The 17751-nt window shown below is 34.1% G+C and overlaps 1 protein-coding gene across 3 annotated transcripts in view; it reads right to left on the reverse strand.

The window, feature by feature from the left end:
• Window positions 1–2681: 2681 nt before the first annotated feature.
• Window positions 2682–17751, reverse strand: part of LOC123007013 (neurotrimin-like) — a 28890-nt gene continuing 13820 nt past the window's right edge. Inside the window, exons 2-11 of one of the 3 annotated variants that reach the window (XM_044402015.1) lie at window positions 16851–16910; window positions 11575–11675; window positions 9055–9262; window positions 8846–9001; window positions 5585–5713; window positions 5387–5524; window positions 4365–4514; window positions 4243–4308; window positions 3791–3880; window positions 2682–3084 (exon numbers count right to left, since the gene is read on the reverse strand). In XM_044402015.1, the coding sequence (XP_044257950.1) occupies window positions 2924–3084; window positions 3791–3880; window positions 4243–4308; window positions 4365–4514; window positions 5387–5524; window positions 5585–5713; window positions 8846–9001; window positions 9055–9262; window positions 11575–11675; window positions 16851–16910 (1259 nt within the window). In that variant the 3' untranslated portion in view covers window positions 2682–2923. Of the gene's footprint in view, window positions 3085–3790; window positions 3881–4242; window positions 4309–4364; window positions 4515–5383; window positions 5525–5584; window positions 5714–8845; window positions 9002–9054; window positions 9263–11574; window positions 11676–16850; window positions 16911–17751 lie in introns of all 3 variants that reach the window. The other 2 variants (XM_044402014.1, XM_044402016.1) reach the window with 2 other exon arrangements.

Here is a 17751-nt window from a genome sequence, read left to right on the forward strand (position 1 = left end):
TGCGATGGTTTTTTTGTGGATTTTGAGTGTGAAGGGTGAATTAAATAATAGAATTAAATGATGGTACACATTCCAGTTTTATTAATAATAGAATGGGGAAATAAAACACAGCGGACTTAAGCATTTTAATTTTTTCTGCGTGTTTTTTCAGTTGATGTTTGGAGATGTTGAATGTTTTAGGTGGTTGGCTGGGTGCTAAATATTTTGAAAACTGCTTCATCATGTTTGCAGTAAAGTAATAAAGACGTGTTATCCTGGCAAAGCGGAGTAAAGTCGGCCTTTCAAGCAAACTTATAATACTGCCGCCGGTCTGGGTGACACATTAAAGAGTGCCAGTGGGCCGTACCAGGAGGGGCGGCAGCCCACATTGGGGCCGATGATGACGAAAACAGGCGTCAGGTCGCGGCTTGCGCGGGCCATTGCTCGCTCATATGGATTCGAACCCTATAAAAACAGCGAGATATTACGCCAGCCGGGGATATTGCCGGGATTTCGTTTAGAGTACACACGCCAATATTACTTTTAGAATTCGATCTATCTAAAACTGAACGATCTGTGGACGAGCTACGTGCCGAAAATTTTACGGTGACGACGATTTCGCGACTTCGAATCCTAATTACACTTGATTGCATATATTCACCACGTCGTTGGAGAAAGCTACGCTCGTAAAAAACATAAAGCGACCCTTCCGACCTGACTCTATTTAAAGTACCTAATAATCGCCAGTCGAAACAAAACTATTTTGGCGTTGAAAAAGATATGTTCGCAAAATCGCGAGCGGAATGCTAACAATGCGGAGTTAAGTGGACCAATGAAGACTTATTCCGCACTTTGATGCACTGTTTGCTCTCTTCTCTTGTGAAATGACACGGATGCTTAACACTAACTTAAATTAGGGGACGTAGGTAGGTACACGAGACCTTATTACAAAACATATTTATGATCCTTTAAAGCTTACTCTTTAAACTCTTTAAAAGTTTTCCTTTCTAAATGGGAAAACTGTTTACCGTGTTGGAAAACGAGTAATAAAATCATGAATTTAATTATAATCTCTTATTTATTTACCGAAAACGATATCATTTTCATACTCTTTTTTATCTCTTCAACGCAATTTTTCTTTAATTTTTTTAAATAAATATTGACTCTATTCAAGACTTTTTGTTATTGTTTCTTTATTTTATTTATAGTAAAATAGACTTTTATGCAACTCACGTAAATTTTAAAATTGTCCAAACAAATTAAATACGAAATGTCCTACACAGGTTTATAATTAAATCCACTTTGTTAATTATCTTCTTATTGTGAACTTATAAAATATAAATTACTGTGAAGCGAATAAAATGGAGAAGCTTCTTTATTTTAACTTTATATTTTATTTCAGGACTACAAATATTTTTTTGTAAATGTGGATAATTTGATTGTGAAAATTTCGATAATTTTGAATTCCAAGATGGAAACTGTTTTGTGTAAGCAACAAATGCAAACAAATATTACATCAAAGAAAGGTCATACGTAATTTGTTATAATTTTTAATTCAGTTTTATACAACATACTACCATAACTTCAACACGTAACGGGCCACTGAAAAAACTACCGAATTAGCTTAAATTGTCTCATCCAAAAATGTTTAGTTACGCAAAGGTGTTAAGTATTGCAAGAACAAACATTTTTTTGTTAATTTAATCGCTTCGTTTTTATGATTTATTGTTATCAATACTGCACTTTTGAGGTTGAGTTTCACACGAGTTCCGCGTATTTTCGTGATTTAAACATGAAAATTATGAATTTATAATTGGAAATGCTCAATTAGTCCGTACTCTTTATCAAGAGCGATTTCCAAATCGGTAAACACCAAATCGTCGTACGTTTGTCGCAGTTGTGCAACATCTTCGCAATTACGGACGTTTTGAAAGAAATGTCCATCTCGATTGAATACTTGATGCCGAAAAACAAATTTTGGACGTTGTCGGCGAAAATCCCCGTGCAAGTATTCAACGTATTGCACATCAAATTGGTGTATCTCTGTTGTGTGGCGAACCTTGCACGACGCAGAGCTACATCCCTCTATCATATTCGTCGCGTCGAGGCCCTTCTTCCTATAGACCTCCAGCGAAGAGTGCGTTTTTGTCAGTGGTTCCTCGATAAAATAGTTATAAATCGGAATTTTTCGGCAATAGTTCTAGCCACGGATAAAGTCACATTTACGCGAAGTAGAGTTCATAATTCTCACAATACCGAATTTTGGTCTGACGAAAAGCCATACCTAGTGCATGAACATTTCAGTATGAAAATAAAAATAACGCCTTGAGAGATGTTTTTGAGTCGGTAGGTTGTAGATTTTTGTTGTCGTTTTTAATTATTATCAAATTCACTGATGCTTACTTTGACGTCATTATTTCAGTGACCAATCAAGTGTATGGTATTTTTTCGGTCATGATCGACATCTCAAAATATCACTATAGAGTTTTTTTTCAAGTTGATATACTAAGGTTAAGATTATGGCACACAATTCAAAGACACCCTGTACAAGTTTTTGTTGTTAGGTAGATAAGTACTGAATATTTTTATCGTTGTATTGTATTGCAAATATTTTCTTTTAAAAGTTTTTCTTATAGAATGGAGTGATGATTTGAGTCATAGTAGAGTTTGAGTCGCTGGAAATCTAAGAAAAATCTGTTGTAGAATGTTATTTAAACTTTATTGATTCGTTTGACACTATGCTACATACATGTATTGTAATATCACGCACTATTCAAATTTAGGCAGTTTCTAATATACACTGTAGCGCAGCAATTGTATACACAACTTTGTTATTATCTAACTTCAGCACTGTTTGTACATATTTACAACTCAGTCTCTCGCACTGGATATGTTTTTATCACCACGAATCTTCTCCGTGTAGTTTTTAATTGGATATATCGGATCACCTCAGGGTTTTACTGAATATCCATGTCATCGCGAGAACACCACCGATACACCAGTTAAAGTTTTCAGTGCGCGTTGCACCGCTGAAAGCTCCCGGAGGCTCCTGAATCGGCGGAGAGCCGTTCGACGACAAAGTGAACTCTCCGTCATCGTCGTATTCTGCAACAAAATTACATTAAAGGGTAATGCGGAAAGAGTTGTTGCTCGGTTTTTGAAACGCGAACGCGATTCCGTAAGTAGGCAATAGCAAACGGCGCTGCGGAATTCAAATTTTGCATTCGCAACAGTTGAAACGTTCTTTTATTAATCGTTTATGCACATAAGCTGAAACATGCTCGGCATGAACACGCTATGCCAATGCAGCCGACCATATCCAAGCACGTTTACTTGAAACGGAAGCAATGCTATCAGAAATAGAGCTTCTGAAACGATGTCCGTTGCAAACAATAACGTGTTTACTACACCGTGATAGTTTTCAAACGCTCAACAACTCATAAACGTCATTATTGTCGATGAGATGTGGAGAACTGCGCCAAATCGATAAGATGCGAGATTCTACGTCAGCTTGCCTGAGTTATGATAATCTGATTTTGCTTGAACCCAAGACCACTTTCACCAATATTGAAAGATTAAGTAGCCACTTTCCACTTGTGCATCCATCTTTTCTGATTTTTAAGCGACTTAATTGGCATAACGTGAAAGAGGCCACAAACGTTGACTCGAAACACGAATTAAACATACCAGCCTAAATCAGAAAAAACTTATTCTGTTGCCCGCATACGGCCGACAAAAAGTTTAAATCCGTGTTACGATTTTTGTAAAAGCAGCAAAAATGTTTCTGGAAGACTAATGAGAGTAAAATCACCTGACATTCCGGCATCGTCAAAGTGGGGAGGTGAATTGACCCGGTTGTTAGCTTCTCCGCGTCCGAATCTATCTCCAGCCCGAGTTTTACCTAAACACACATTTCATCACGAATTACATTCAATTACGATATACTGCTTCGTAAAAATATTATCGGCACTCGTAATATTTAAGTACTTTTATTTATTCAAGTTCAATAAAGTGTTGTGGAGAAATACAACACGAAACCACTTAGGTCTCCCCGAAGATGCTCACATAGCTTCCCGGTAATCATTTAGCAAACATAAAACATTTTAAAGCTCATTCAAAACGTGCAATGAGTGTAATTGGCGACGTTTTAATGTTTAGTAACGTCACCAACCGTAGGAGTTCCCGATGGAGGAGTTTATTACCCCGGGCAAGAAAAATACGATAGAAATAATAAATGATACAAAACGGCTTTCGGTTTCTTACCTTTCTTTTTCGTGGGTAATGACGGAAACTGGGTTGTTGTTTTCAGTGTTGTCGGTGCTGGAATTTCTGTAATCACAATATTTTTTTTTGTTTGATAAAACTATTGATTTTGGAAAATTTACCTTCCAGTTTTATCACGCCGTCAGTCTCCCCGAGGGAATTCTTGGCAACGCACTTGTAGGAGCCGAAATCTGATTTGTTGACTCGTCGAATTTTCAACATCATGTATTTTTTATAGCCATTATCCATAGATACTGCTTCGTACTTATCACCTGGAAAATATTAACAATAAAGTAATAAAGAGTCAACGAAACAGAAGAAATAGCTTTTTATGATTGTTCGGCTATCACTTTTTGTAATTATTTTAAGTATTTAATAGAGAAGTATCCACAAGTACTCTATTAAATGTTCAAGACTTTTTCACTGGAGGCGCGAAAAACGGAAATCAGAAAATGGCTTGCATAAAAGATGTTGGTTAATAGAAACTCGGCGTTTATTATGCTCCGTCAATTAATTACCGTTCGTGACACAAAAGTCGGAGTAATTATTTATGGAATTGGGGATGGACAGTTAATTGAGAGAAAGTTTATACGCACTCAAGTAGCACTTAAGTGGACTTGTACGTACGGGGTAGTGATTAATCAATAGGGGTATATAAATCAAGGCAGTCGTTAATCATGCCGGCTGAGGCTTATTTTAGCCTAAAATAGTTTACACAAAAACAATGTTTCAAAACAGTGTTCACGAGAAGAAATTTTAATTATTACAGTTCAGATAGGCTGTATCATTAATTTAGCTTTATACTAAAATATTTTATGCAATTGCGGGCCTCTGAATAATTGAACAGAAGATGATAAAAAGATGTATTTCAGTCTTCCCAAGCCTCCTAAATTAATATTTCAATTGGCTTTTCCAAGCTAAATATGAGTGAGTAAACGTCGACGAACTACAGACTAGCAAATGAAAGTTCCAACCGCATAATAAATAAATATCCATGCAACTCGTATGTGCAATTCAAAGTTCTTTGATGGCATTGCTAATATTGTTGTTTATTCAGTATGCCATCAGAGTTAACATTTGCCGCTCTTTGCAAAATTTAAATTATTGCACGCAATTTGAAAGAGCCCTCTACAAATACCACTACCTGAGATTATCATGTCTCCTCTTTCCGTAGTCCAGTAGTTGATGGACGTCGGAAATGCCTCAGTGCGGCACTCGAGAGTGACATCTTGCCCTATGTAAGCTCCCTCCAATTGATTCGGAATCGATAGCATCGGAGGAACTACACACACATAACATAAATCAACATTGGGAAATATTAGCGAATGCATACAAAACTTACATTGTACTTTCAACTGAACCCTCTTGCTTATAGATGGGGGAACGCCGTTTGAGGCGATACACAAATAGACGGCCATGTGAAGCCGGCTAACTTTAGTAATAAATAATACCTCTCCATCGACGACGTTCACTGAAACAGAAAGTTGCACACATTGTCATGCCGATGGACAATAAAATGAAATAAAACAGCTTTCCCTAACGATGAATATAAAATTCTACTAATATTTGTGTTTTCAAAAAAAAAAGGACAGTACGTGGACAAAGACCCTCAAGGCGCTTATGTCAACAATACTGAAAAAATAAATTCCCTTATCACTTTGCGAAAATTGTTTCTTCATTCCGATTAAATTTAAATTTTTACTCTAATCCTTTGTTGTTTTTGTTCAAGTCCTGTTGAAAAATGCAGATTTAAAGTCTTTCAAATCAGTACTCATAACAAATGCTTTGAGTACTAAATATTCAAATATGTATACTGTATGACTACAAAATTATTATATTTTATAATAAGATAATTCTGCATTTCGATATTCACAACATTGTAGAAATTATCTGTTACTAACTCATTTTCACTGTAATTTGTGAAAACTCTCGTTTAAAAATTATAGTAAATTATACAAACTTGCAGTATAAGTCAGACTCTAACTTAATTGAAAAGTTGTAAAAATACTTGTTCATTTTCCAAATGTCTAGCAGAATTTCATTTACACTCAAAACAGGATATGTGTCTTCAATAATATTTGGAATATGTAAATGCCAGCCACATATAAATCGCCTGAATATCACTTGAACAAAAAGTAGGTTTAATTTTAGTCTGCAAATAAAGAACATAAACAATCATAATGCATTTCTCTTCCACATTTATGAAGAATTTGGAAAAATCATTATTAAAATTACCTAAGTAAACACTCGTTTATGATTGTACGAAATTTACAATTTAACAAATTTTATCGGTATTTGGCTGGTAATTAGTTTGGAAACACAACTTTTACTTAATTAAAATTAATTCTCTATTTAAGCAATTATAAATACCTAAATTTTGTCGTCAAAATTAACGAAGAACTGAGGTAGGTAATTTAAAAAGTTTGTAAGAACATTATTTGCAGTCAATTAGCGTGCTCTTTTCGGATAGCGGTTTAGTTTCCCCCGTACTAAACGATTATGAATTTGTTTTGCCTGCCACCGTACAAATTCATCGACACTTAATCATTTACCGTAAGGGCTATTTAACATTAATTATAGTTCGGATGTTTAAATTGCCCCTATTACAAAGTATAATTAATTTTCTTGATTTGTGGGATGTTGTAGTAAACTCGTGACGTTCTTCAAACAATCAATATTGTTTATGCAGTAAGTGGACACATTAATTATACTTTTGCAATTAATTATTTGCATAATAATGACAAAACACGATCATTCAGTGTTACAAGTAAGTTCAATTAGTTAAGAGCTTAGCGACGGTCTAATTTCCAATTTACAAAGATTTTAATAACTTTTTTTTAGTTCTGTCTTTTTGCTTAAAAGATAAAAGATTTTACTTGCACTTTAAAGCAATGTGCAAATAAAGAAAAGTTTGTATTTTGCGGTTTTTACTAAGGTTATTTCTTTAACGAACAAACAAATAACAAACCGACATAATCAAAAGCTAACTTTTATAGATTATGTTAAATGTTAAAACGTAATTACAAAGTACCTACTTTAAAATTCTAACTCATGTCGCAACGACCAAATTTCAAACGTTTTTAATAAATTCAATTGACAAGGGTATGAACATTTAGGCGACTTTCATATTGATTAAAAGGTGGATTATCCCCGAATAAATGTAATGTAGACTTTCAAACTCTATCATAATGTTTACGTACATACAGGGTGTTTCACATAATTTTACGAGGCTATAGCATTAACAAAATTTGTAATCGAGTTCGATTACAAATTTTGTGAAATTGGATAATCTTCTCTAGTTTGTTCACCCTTTGAAAAATTACAACGTTTTTAGTTAGTTGGTGATTAAGATAGGTAAACTAGAATAATATGATAATTGTTTCTGAAAAATTGCAGTTTATGATGACTATTAATGAAACAGTATGATTAGTTTGACAATTACTGTCATGGGTTTCCAAAAATAAGTGAATTTTTTGTATCTAGTGTTTTGTGATTTTTGTACATTTCGCGCAAGCCTAGTAAAGTTGTGTGAAACACCCTATATTTTACAAATAAGTAAATAGATGTCCAAAATCGGGCAATATTAATTTGAGCTTTGTGAAAAATATTGAAATAAAATTGTGTTTGTAAAAATTACATGACGAAATTGTATGATTATTTTCGTATTCAAAGCAATTAGCTTTGAACAATTTTTACTGAAGAACTTGTTATATGTTGACATTTGTTTGAACAACATGTCATATTTTTTTTATATTTGTTTTTAATTAAAAAGAAAACGAAAGATTGGTAGACTTTAAAATACAAACCACAAAACAGAAGTTTTGTTCAAAATCTATTGTTTCTAGAGAACGCCAGATAACAGCTTTCAGATTTGTGTCACAACAGTAATGATGTCTATATTTTATAAAGAGAGAAATACTGTCGACAAAAACTTACACTATCATATTTCAACTCTGTTTACGCTATTTTAGAATGAAAATTGTTTACACTGTATTGTTTTTATTATTTTGAAAAAAAAACAATCAAATAATACCTACCTACATAAAAATAACAGTTCACGTTTAAGCCCCAGTTCAGAATAAATTTTAATTTAACAGCAAACTCTAAACTTTAAACTCTGCAAATTAACCGGCATCTGAAAGAATTAAATTTATATTTTTTTGTTATATATTTTGTACTCTGAGTGTAATAAACTAAACAGTTGATGTTTACGTTGTGCATACCCAACTGCTAAACTGCAATTGTATGTATTCTCAGTTTTTTGTAACACTTTTAGTTTATACCTATTTTAGTTGAAAATCTGGTCGCAATATAACTTTGCGACATAAGTCCTTTATTGTTCATTTTGAAATTTGCTGTAATGTATGTAAAGTGGAGTGCTCATCAGTTTATTGTGCTTTTTCGTGTTTGATAACGATTTTATTAAGCGGGGTAGAGGCAAAACCGTTTATATAAAAAACATAAGAGTGTATAAGTGATGGGTTGCGGTATCCAATTCCGCTTTTCCCTTTTTTGAGATGGGCTCTCATCCACAGTTATTGTAAAGGTAAAATTTATCCGCGAAAATACGAAACATAATAAAAATTCATAAATATGCAATTACCGTTTTCTCCATTGTATCGGATGTCTTCTCCGTCTTCCCTCCGCCACATGACATACGGCTCCGGGTACCCCGTCGCTTTGCAGGTCAGACTGACATTTGTCGACTCCAGCACCACCATATCGGAGCTGGTTTCGCGGTCCACGATACTGGGAGGCACTTTAGATCGCAAAACTAGTACGAGATTTTTTACTAGCAAGGGTCACACTTACCCACCACTTGGAGATAGCCTTGCCGGCTCCGCATTGGGTCGGTGTTGACTTGACACATGTACCAACCTCGATCAGATTCTTGCACGTTTCGGATATGCAAAAACCACGATCGATGATCGTTGTAGCTTAACGATATCCTCGGGTTTTGCGTGATGACATTGTGGTGGATAGATAGAATTGTCTGAGTGTCCACTCTGACCCAAGCTACCTGCAAATCAAGAAAATAAATAATTAAAGAAAGTCGGATCGGAGCGAAATTATTCAGAAAGCTCGATATTAGGCCTGAGCTATAATACCGGCAAGATTAATCGAGGGACGGCTTCTCCGAAAGCATTTTACCGACTGCAATACCGAATGAATATTTTAAGAACATGCTTAAAATTTCAACCGGGTCTATATGTGTCAGCTTATATAAAAATCGTCATTAAAGTCGAAAATGCCCCAGAGATTCCATTGTCCCAATCGCAACAATAGAATATCAGCGTTACTATATTACAAATTTACTAAAAACTACCCTAGGTGTTACAGTCAGTCTAGTCTAACATACATTTGAAAAGTCGATGTTTTCGCCTTCCCACGTCATACTATCAACAAATTTGAGCATCTATTAAAATATCCAAGCAGCTGGGGGCAAACTTCATTTCATGAATTTTTCAATAATTTTAAATGAGAATTTGCTCCTTTCACATTTCAATAAATTTAAAAACTCGCAAATATCTAACGGGGCCGTGTTTTAACTCTTCGGGCTATATGCTTCCGTTTTATATACCGATCTTCACTTTTATCCTACATATTCACAACCTTCGTTGCGATGATGTTTGCATTTCCTGCAGCTAGAATTCAATATGCGAAAACGATAATTTCATATGATTGTCAGATATCTATTTCTATTTTTTGTTTATTTGTGTAAGCAGTCAAATCATTGGAAATAATGATATCGATTAAATAACCCAATCGGATAAAACTAAAGATATCCGAACGTAGTGAACCAAGACTTGAGAGTTTGCTGACTAAGCTTGGTCGAATCTAAGGTAGCTTGGCAATAGTATTGGATGACATGATGTTTGCACCATTTCGAAGAAATAAGGGCATTAAGCGATTGTTGTTCATTTGTCTTCAGAAATCATATTAAGTCGCCCTACTGCATGCGCAATTAAAACAGTTTTCACTTTTTTGTTACGTTATAATTAATTTCACGTCAAGTTTTATCTCTCAGGTGAAGGAAGCAGTGGAACCAATTCCAATTAATTTATGAATTATTCAAAAATTCAAAAAAGTTTGTCATTATCTTTTTTTAATTGTCCGAATTTAATCGATGTTTAGGCTTTTTGCAGCAGATTAAATAAATAAATCCGTTGATAAAAATTAGGTCTTTGTTCCAAAAAATGTTTATACGATCATTTCGCGTTACAATAACCATTCTAACACACTATACTTACTACTCTGAGATTATAGGTTTTGTTTAGAATGCTAATTGTCTTTGCTACAAATCGATTTCAAGTATTTTTACAGGCGGCTGTTTCAGTGTAACAATTCACAATTTAATTAAATTTATTTTTGATGTAAATTCGTTTTAATCATCGTTTCCGCTGTTGACTTCATTTAATTCAATTTAAAATAATAAATGGTGTTGTAACTTACCTATCTTTGTGTTTTATTGGAATTACAGAAATAAATTTGAAATCAGCAAAGTGAAACTGTCAAGTTGGTATCTGATTAATTATTAGCCTGAAAGAGTAGGGTAAAAGCTGGTGTTAATACAATGAATACTAATCGTTTTTGAAAAAATCAAAATATTTGCGAAGAAAGCAAGCTGAGAGTAAATGGATGTTCGCACTTTTTCAGCATTTTTTAAATAATGAACACTTGAGTTAGTGTTCCGGGCTGAAAATTTCAGCAGTAATCATTGTTCTGGGGGATCGGTGAGCGGTCCAACGGTCGTTTATTGCAAAATATCGTGCGGGCATCGGTAAGCTTTCCATTAATTCTTTGGACGATAGTGGCGGATATCGCGGATTAGGGAAGACTTGGCTGAGGATCGGCCGTCTTATTAATTTTTGGGAGTCGGGCACGATTTAGAATTATAGTTAGCAGGTCTCAGGACAAATCGAATAAAACGGGTCGTTGTATAGCAGGAGGATCACACGCTAACTGATGATGTAAAAGGTATACGATAGGTAAAATGAAAACATGGCCTGCCGGTATCTAGGAATCAGAGAAGCTGTGCACGTCTTTAGTCTGTCGAGACCCGAAAAAGCCCGCAGCAAATTCAACTCACGAACAATTCCTCACTCCTTTCGGAGGAATCGCACTTCCATTTTCAAGTTTGTTTTCTCCGCTCCTGCTCCTTTATTGTTTATATATGGGCTGGTTGTACGCTAATGTTATTATTTTTCAGTCGAGCCATGAAATCGATTCGTGCATATCAGACAAAAAACTCGATTTCAGACGCAGTCCCTCGTCGTTTGCGAGATCCAATAATCCTTCCTAAAGCAATCTATCAACTCCGACCCCACTTACCTTGAATGCTCGCAGGTTGTCGACCACGCAAGCCAGAAGGGCGTCCCGGCCCACAGTCACCGTTACGTTAGGGATGGGCTCGGCGAAGCGCGGGAAGGCCTCTGGAACAACACCACTTAATTCAGGAACGTAATTTATGCACAGACATCACACAAAACAAACAATCCCTACCAACCGCACAACTTACATCGATCGCACCAATTATCGTTCGCGATTAAACAAGCTTTTTCCAACACACGACCTATAATCAACAAATAGATCATAAAATTTTATACCGAGGCTGTCAGCCTCATCAATCATTAACCTTCCATGTCTGATGTGCCAAAACTTGTGCGCCAGGCACAATCGCAACATCAAAAAATATATATAATATTAAATAATAATAAAATAATAAAACACAATTTAAGTAAATAATCCTAACCACAAAATCAACTTTTCAAAATCAAATTATTTTCAACTCGGGTGCATAATTAAATTCAAAAATTGGAATTAAACATAAACAACAATGATTTAATGAAATAAAATACAAGTTAAAGTTTCTAAGCTTTTGTTATTTCTTCTATAGTCATTACGCTACTTTGCTGAACTCTCAAAACAAATCCGGTCAAAGAATAAGCTCAAAATTGCAATTCTACGTCATATATTTTTCATTGCAACTATTCAGCTACAATGCAGTAGCTTATTTTTGGCCAAAGAATGCAATTGTGAAAATTGGTGCTCGTATTACAAAGGCTTACGAAAGCGTGAAAAGCAAGGACTCGCAACTCAAAGTGTATAAACACTTTTCTCTCGCAAAAATTTAATTTCAATCCTAAAACCATCATGTTAATAAAAATATAATTACGACCATACAAGTGAATTTTTCTCACTCTTAATAAATAATAAACCTAAAATATCTCGACATATAATTAAATCCGATTTGATGACACCGAACTCTGGCATTTTATTAGATGGATAAGGAAGCGGATGTAAGTTGGATTTCATAACGTTCGCTAAGATAAACTGGAAATTATGGTAATCGTCCAAAATTAATTGTATAAGTTATTTGCACATTACCATTTTACAGTGGGGTGCAAAGAGATAAGAGAAACAAATATTCGTAGAACATATTTGTGACTTCGTAGCTAACATACAAACCGTCGTATTAAAAAAAAATGCTATATTATATAAATACTGCATTAACAGCTATTAAGACAAGAGTTTTATAGACAAAATCGAAGTCGTAGTTTAAATTCGAGAGACCGTTAGGGAGTAAGAATTTAATTGAACGAGACTTTTAAACTATAAAATTTGTGTTGTCATTTTTCCGACACTAGTATTGGATCAGAAATATTGCTAAATTCAGAAATTATTATAAAGAAATTTGACAAAGTAATGTCAAAATTGAGAAAATTCCAAGATACTATCAATAATAATTTATGTACTTATAAAATATATTGTGATTGACGACGTGTTTTATATGTAGAAGAGCGTATATTAACGGCAACATGAAAGGTATTAGCTATTTAAGCTTAAATCCACCTTAAGATATTAGTATTGAAAAAACATGATTTATTTGCTGATATTTTCTTTAATAAAAATAACAATTTGTAGGAATACCTAATAACAGATCGATTGACACAAATTGAAAAAAACACAAAAATATGTTAAAAGTAAGCCACAGACACGATTTCAATTATAAATGTATTAAATGGAAAAATGTCCAGCAGGTGATCACTTTTATTAATGTAGGATCGAAGCTTTATTTGAAAAATAATTTGTTGTTGCAGTGTAGTATTTTATATAAACGTATATTTGATTTTAAATTAATATTTATTTATGTCTTTTTTACTAAAATTGAACATAAAAAGTTTAAAGTACGAGTATTAAGCCTGGTTTGTCCAATTAAAATCAAATTTAAACATTTTAAGTTTTTTGTTAAAAAATAAAAAAGATTGGTTTGCAAAAGTATTTTCAAACAACACACAAAAACACTACTTTGTTTTACTGTTGCAAATAGTTATTTGTCTCTCAGAAACTAAGTGTTTACTAGTAAATATATTAAAAAAGTTGTTCTGCGTTAAATTAAAATTGAACAACAAAAGTCACACCATCAATCAGAAAAGTGTGTTTTCAAGCGCTTGACAAATCTGCGAACAAAGCGATAAGACCAAAAAATCTTAAAAGAAAATATATGAGTTTCTGTCGAGATCTGATGATATCCACGCATGAAAGTATTCATCTTTTAAACTCTAGAACCGTAAAGATGTGCAAATGATGAATTTTTTTTGATATCCACAATTGGCATATTCTTTTGTTCGCGATAAAGCAGTTGAAAACAACAATTAAATTAAGCTCCGCGTTTCCTCCCGAACTCAAAGAGTCCTAAACCCGATGAAAATATGAATATGCTGAAGTTGCAGAACGATGATGAAAATACGGCTACGTTTCAAGCTCATGGTTTACGCACTAATAGAATGATAAGGGTCTGCGAAGTGATCTCCGCGTATCCAGAATACCGGAAAATCCGGGAGTTGGTCGAGCGCGACCATCTCGAAACGAACATCGTTTTTCAGACTACGTTGTGTGTTTCTTTCCACCAACATCATCTTTTTTATTTGTACGTAGTATTAATTTTGCCCAAATGAGGAGGAAGTTATAAAATAAAAAGTGAACCAACAAAACCAGCTAAATTTTATACCAATATCTTCTTAATGTGGTCTAAATATGAATCAATATTTCTGCTGCGAAATTATTAATTAGCAGATAGCAAATATTCCTGGATGTAATAAAAACTTCCTTATTTGCGGAGTTAATTCAAGATTCGGAGGTAAACAATATCCAGTGTTCTAACCCTTTCGTAACCTAACAATATTTTAACTCTAATTACAGTTTTCATCATTATTTGAGTTGATCTCAAAATATAAATTCTCACGTAGGTGAAAATTCAAGCAGGTTGCTTTGTTAAAACTACCGTACAATTAAATTTAATATGATTGGAAAATTTTGGCGTTACGATATCATAATAAAACCCTATCTCGGTCAAAATTCCTCCGCATCACTTGTCTAGCTATTCCTAGTCTGAAAGCTACCTTATCTTGGTATAAAAAAGATGTCGTAAAAACCAAAAAAGTTGTAAAAACGTATTTAAAAGGCACTACTATAGAAACTTATCTATCTATGGGCTCATATTTAATTTACGACCATCCCTTCTACAAAACCCCAAAATGGCAGCAATGTTTGTATTGTTTTAAGCTTACTAAAACCTTCAAAACCTGTAGAGTAGTTATCAAATTACCGAGCTTTAGTTGTGTTAATATAAATCGTACAAAACTGATTCCGTTACCGAATTACACGTTTAATTAGAGTAAAAATATTGAAGCTGTTGGTAAAAATACGCTTGAGAAAACCTGAACGATTTTCAGATATAGCCTTCAATATCTCGAGTCCGGGATATGACGATGTGAAATTTGAATGCACCACGCCTCCATTTGCAAACAAGAGCCTCTAAACTTACACGTAAGAAGCTTCAGTGTCTTCAGCAAGCATTACCATTTTCAAGATAACTTGCCATAATCTTTATATTACACATTGCTTGCTATCAAGCTTCCTTTCACTTTGGTTAAAAGAACATTTTCGTGGATTGTATCAGCATATTGTATGTACGTTCGCTCTAAATTAACCGATCAATTTGCTCCCGTATTATATGTATACATGCACAATTTCTGGCAAGTTGTAGCTTTACGAAATTGATGATTCATTATTTTATGCGCAAACACAGAACTTTGGGCGCGCAAACTTAATTAAAAACAAAATTTTAATAGAACAGGAAACAAAGTTAATATTAGCTTTTTTTTACTATTTGACAAGATCTTGGAATGAAAAGCGTTAAAGAATGTTTTTTTCAACAGTCAGTTCCTAATATACAAAGTAAGTTAGCTTGTCCTGCGCTAAGCTCGTGACTAAATTCGAGTTAATTTTCTCGCGAATTATTTTAATTCAGTGAAAATGCAATAAAGTTTTTATCGCTCAACGCTGGCAAAGGTCTGCTCACTCCTCGAAAAGATCCTTTTCACAAATTGACTTTGGAGCTTATATCTCGTTTTGTAGAAATTCGATTTAAGGATGTCTCCCTCTTGCAGTCATTGTCTTGTAAACACTTGGATCTTCCACCACGTGTTTGCGTGTGGATGAACACGTGTTACAACGCATTTACGTCAATATAAACTACTCGGCACGCGCACACTTAACGTATTTTTTATTTAACGGAGGCTCGAAAGGTGGCAATAAAACATCCAATAATTAAGCTCCTTATCGTTGACTATTGGAAGTAGGACTTACTTCTAAATGGGACGATTCAAATAGTCAATTCCTGTGCATAATAAAGACAAAGAAAAACCGAAATTAAATTAAAGACGTTTTAGAAAGGGACAATAAAAGAGACCGGTTACAAACGGTTTTGGTAATTAAGGCTCTTTTGGATATCAGGGGAGTTCATAACCGCATACAGGGTGTCTTTTAGTAGAGAGACTTTTATTGTTATTATTATTTGTAACGTCGTTAGTTACCGATATAACTGGTCGGAAATAGTCACGAACAGCGAAAACTGTGGAAAATATAAACGGAGTAGTTCTAAGATGACCTCGTATAAGTGAGGCTCTTGAGAATTAAGACTCAACGATGTAAGTGAGAGCAGCTCTAAAAGCTATTTCACCAACATCGGAGACCAATCATAAAGTAATGTCCAAATATCTAACTTGAAAAAAATTGTTTTTCAGGTTTCATAATTAAATTAATCACGACTACCGAGAAATACAAACAAATTAATAACTCTGTACTGTTTAAACTCAATAAAGGAAGACTAGAAAATCATTCAGTGGTTAGTAACATGAGTAATATTTTGTAAGAAATACTTCACGGATGCATAAATGCAACTCTGCCTCGAGTCGTGTTGGAATCCATTTGATCGGTGCGTGTTTTTCCGGTAAATAAAGGATAAAGTGAGATTATTGTTTGGAACTGGCTGCTATCAAGCAATGTTCAATCAATGTCGAGCATTTGTCCACAGCGGGGTTAATCCGCACAGCCAACGGGGAGGGTCAGCATTGTGTATTCAATGTGCTGCTTGCATTAGACCATTTCAGTTCGCAACCTTCGCCTTAATCTCGTTTCCCTTTTTATTATACCATATAAAACCTTTATATGAAAGCAATAGCCGTTTTTTCTTCCAAAGTCGTATATGTGAGTCTCAGGTATTGTACTTATTGTCCTACTTAACAGTTATGATAACGACTTACCGTGATTAAATTCTCCTAGAACTGATATGCCGTTCGACTCTGTGTTCCTCACGTGCCTCCCTACAACAACAGAAGTGAATCAGAATTGTGCCCTAATCCTATCTGCAAACACAAAAATATTTTCAAATGGTATGACTATAAAAAAAAGAGATTGGAAATATCCTGTCTGCGGCAAAAAAAGGTTTCCACCGGATCATAACTAGGGAAAATTCTATTTTATAAGGGACGCCCAGCAAAACTCTGAACTAATATTAGCATTTAACTTAGACGCATCTCATGTTTCTTCCCTTGCACAAGAAGTTAAACTTGGCGAAGTAGGCGCTTTAAGTTAATTCCTCTTAAGTTTGCTACTAAAAATAAATTGCCTTGTAAACAGTTGGAAGGACTCGAAATTATCTTACTATCCCTCATTTAATTTTAAATAAATGCTTTTTATGAAGGTGCTTCATTTCCAGTTGCTTGTCGTCAGTCTTTTTTAAACATAATTACAAAACGACGCAAGAAAATAAATTCTCAGTTATAATACTACGAATAGTCATAGACTGTCGAATATTTTTATGAATGATCATTTGCTTTATGAACACCGTGTGTCCAGCACGAATGGTGTTCGGAAGCGTAATGATCATGGATAAAATTATTCTACAATCTGACTACAAATTGTCTTCAACAGACTATTCAATGAACCAAATCAATGATTAAAATAAAATATGTCAAAAGCTAGTTGAAAAATTTGCAAATTGTTCAGTTAACTTTGTAAAAAAGTTAATTTTCTTAAATAAAAATAATAATCAAATTGGTTTAAAATACTCACTGTTGTTAGAAGACGAAAATAAATATCAGCTATTTTATTGGTTAATATTTGAGAAATGACATGTGAATTGCATAGTCAAACTTATTCGTT

Source organism: Tribolium madens, unplaced genomic scaffold, assembly GCF_015345945.1.
Source record: "Tribolium madens isolate multiple individuals breed KSU strain unplaced genomic scaffold, Tmad_KSU_1.1 Scaffold_3;HRSCAF=73;Tcas5.2_LG2, whole genome shotgun sequence".
Classification (NCBI taxonomy): Eukaryota; Metazoa; Arthropoda; class Insecta; order Coleoptera; family Tenebrionidae; genus Tribolium; species Tribolium madens.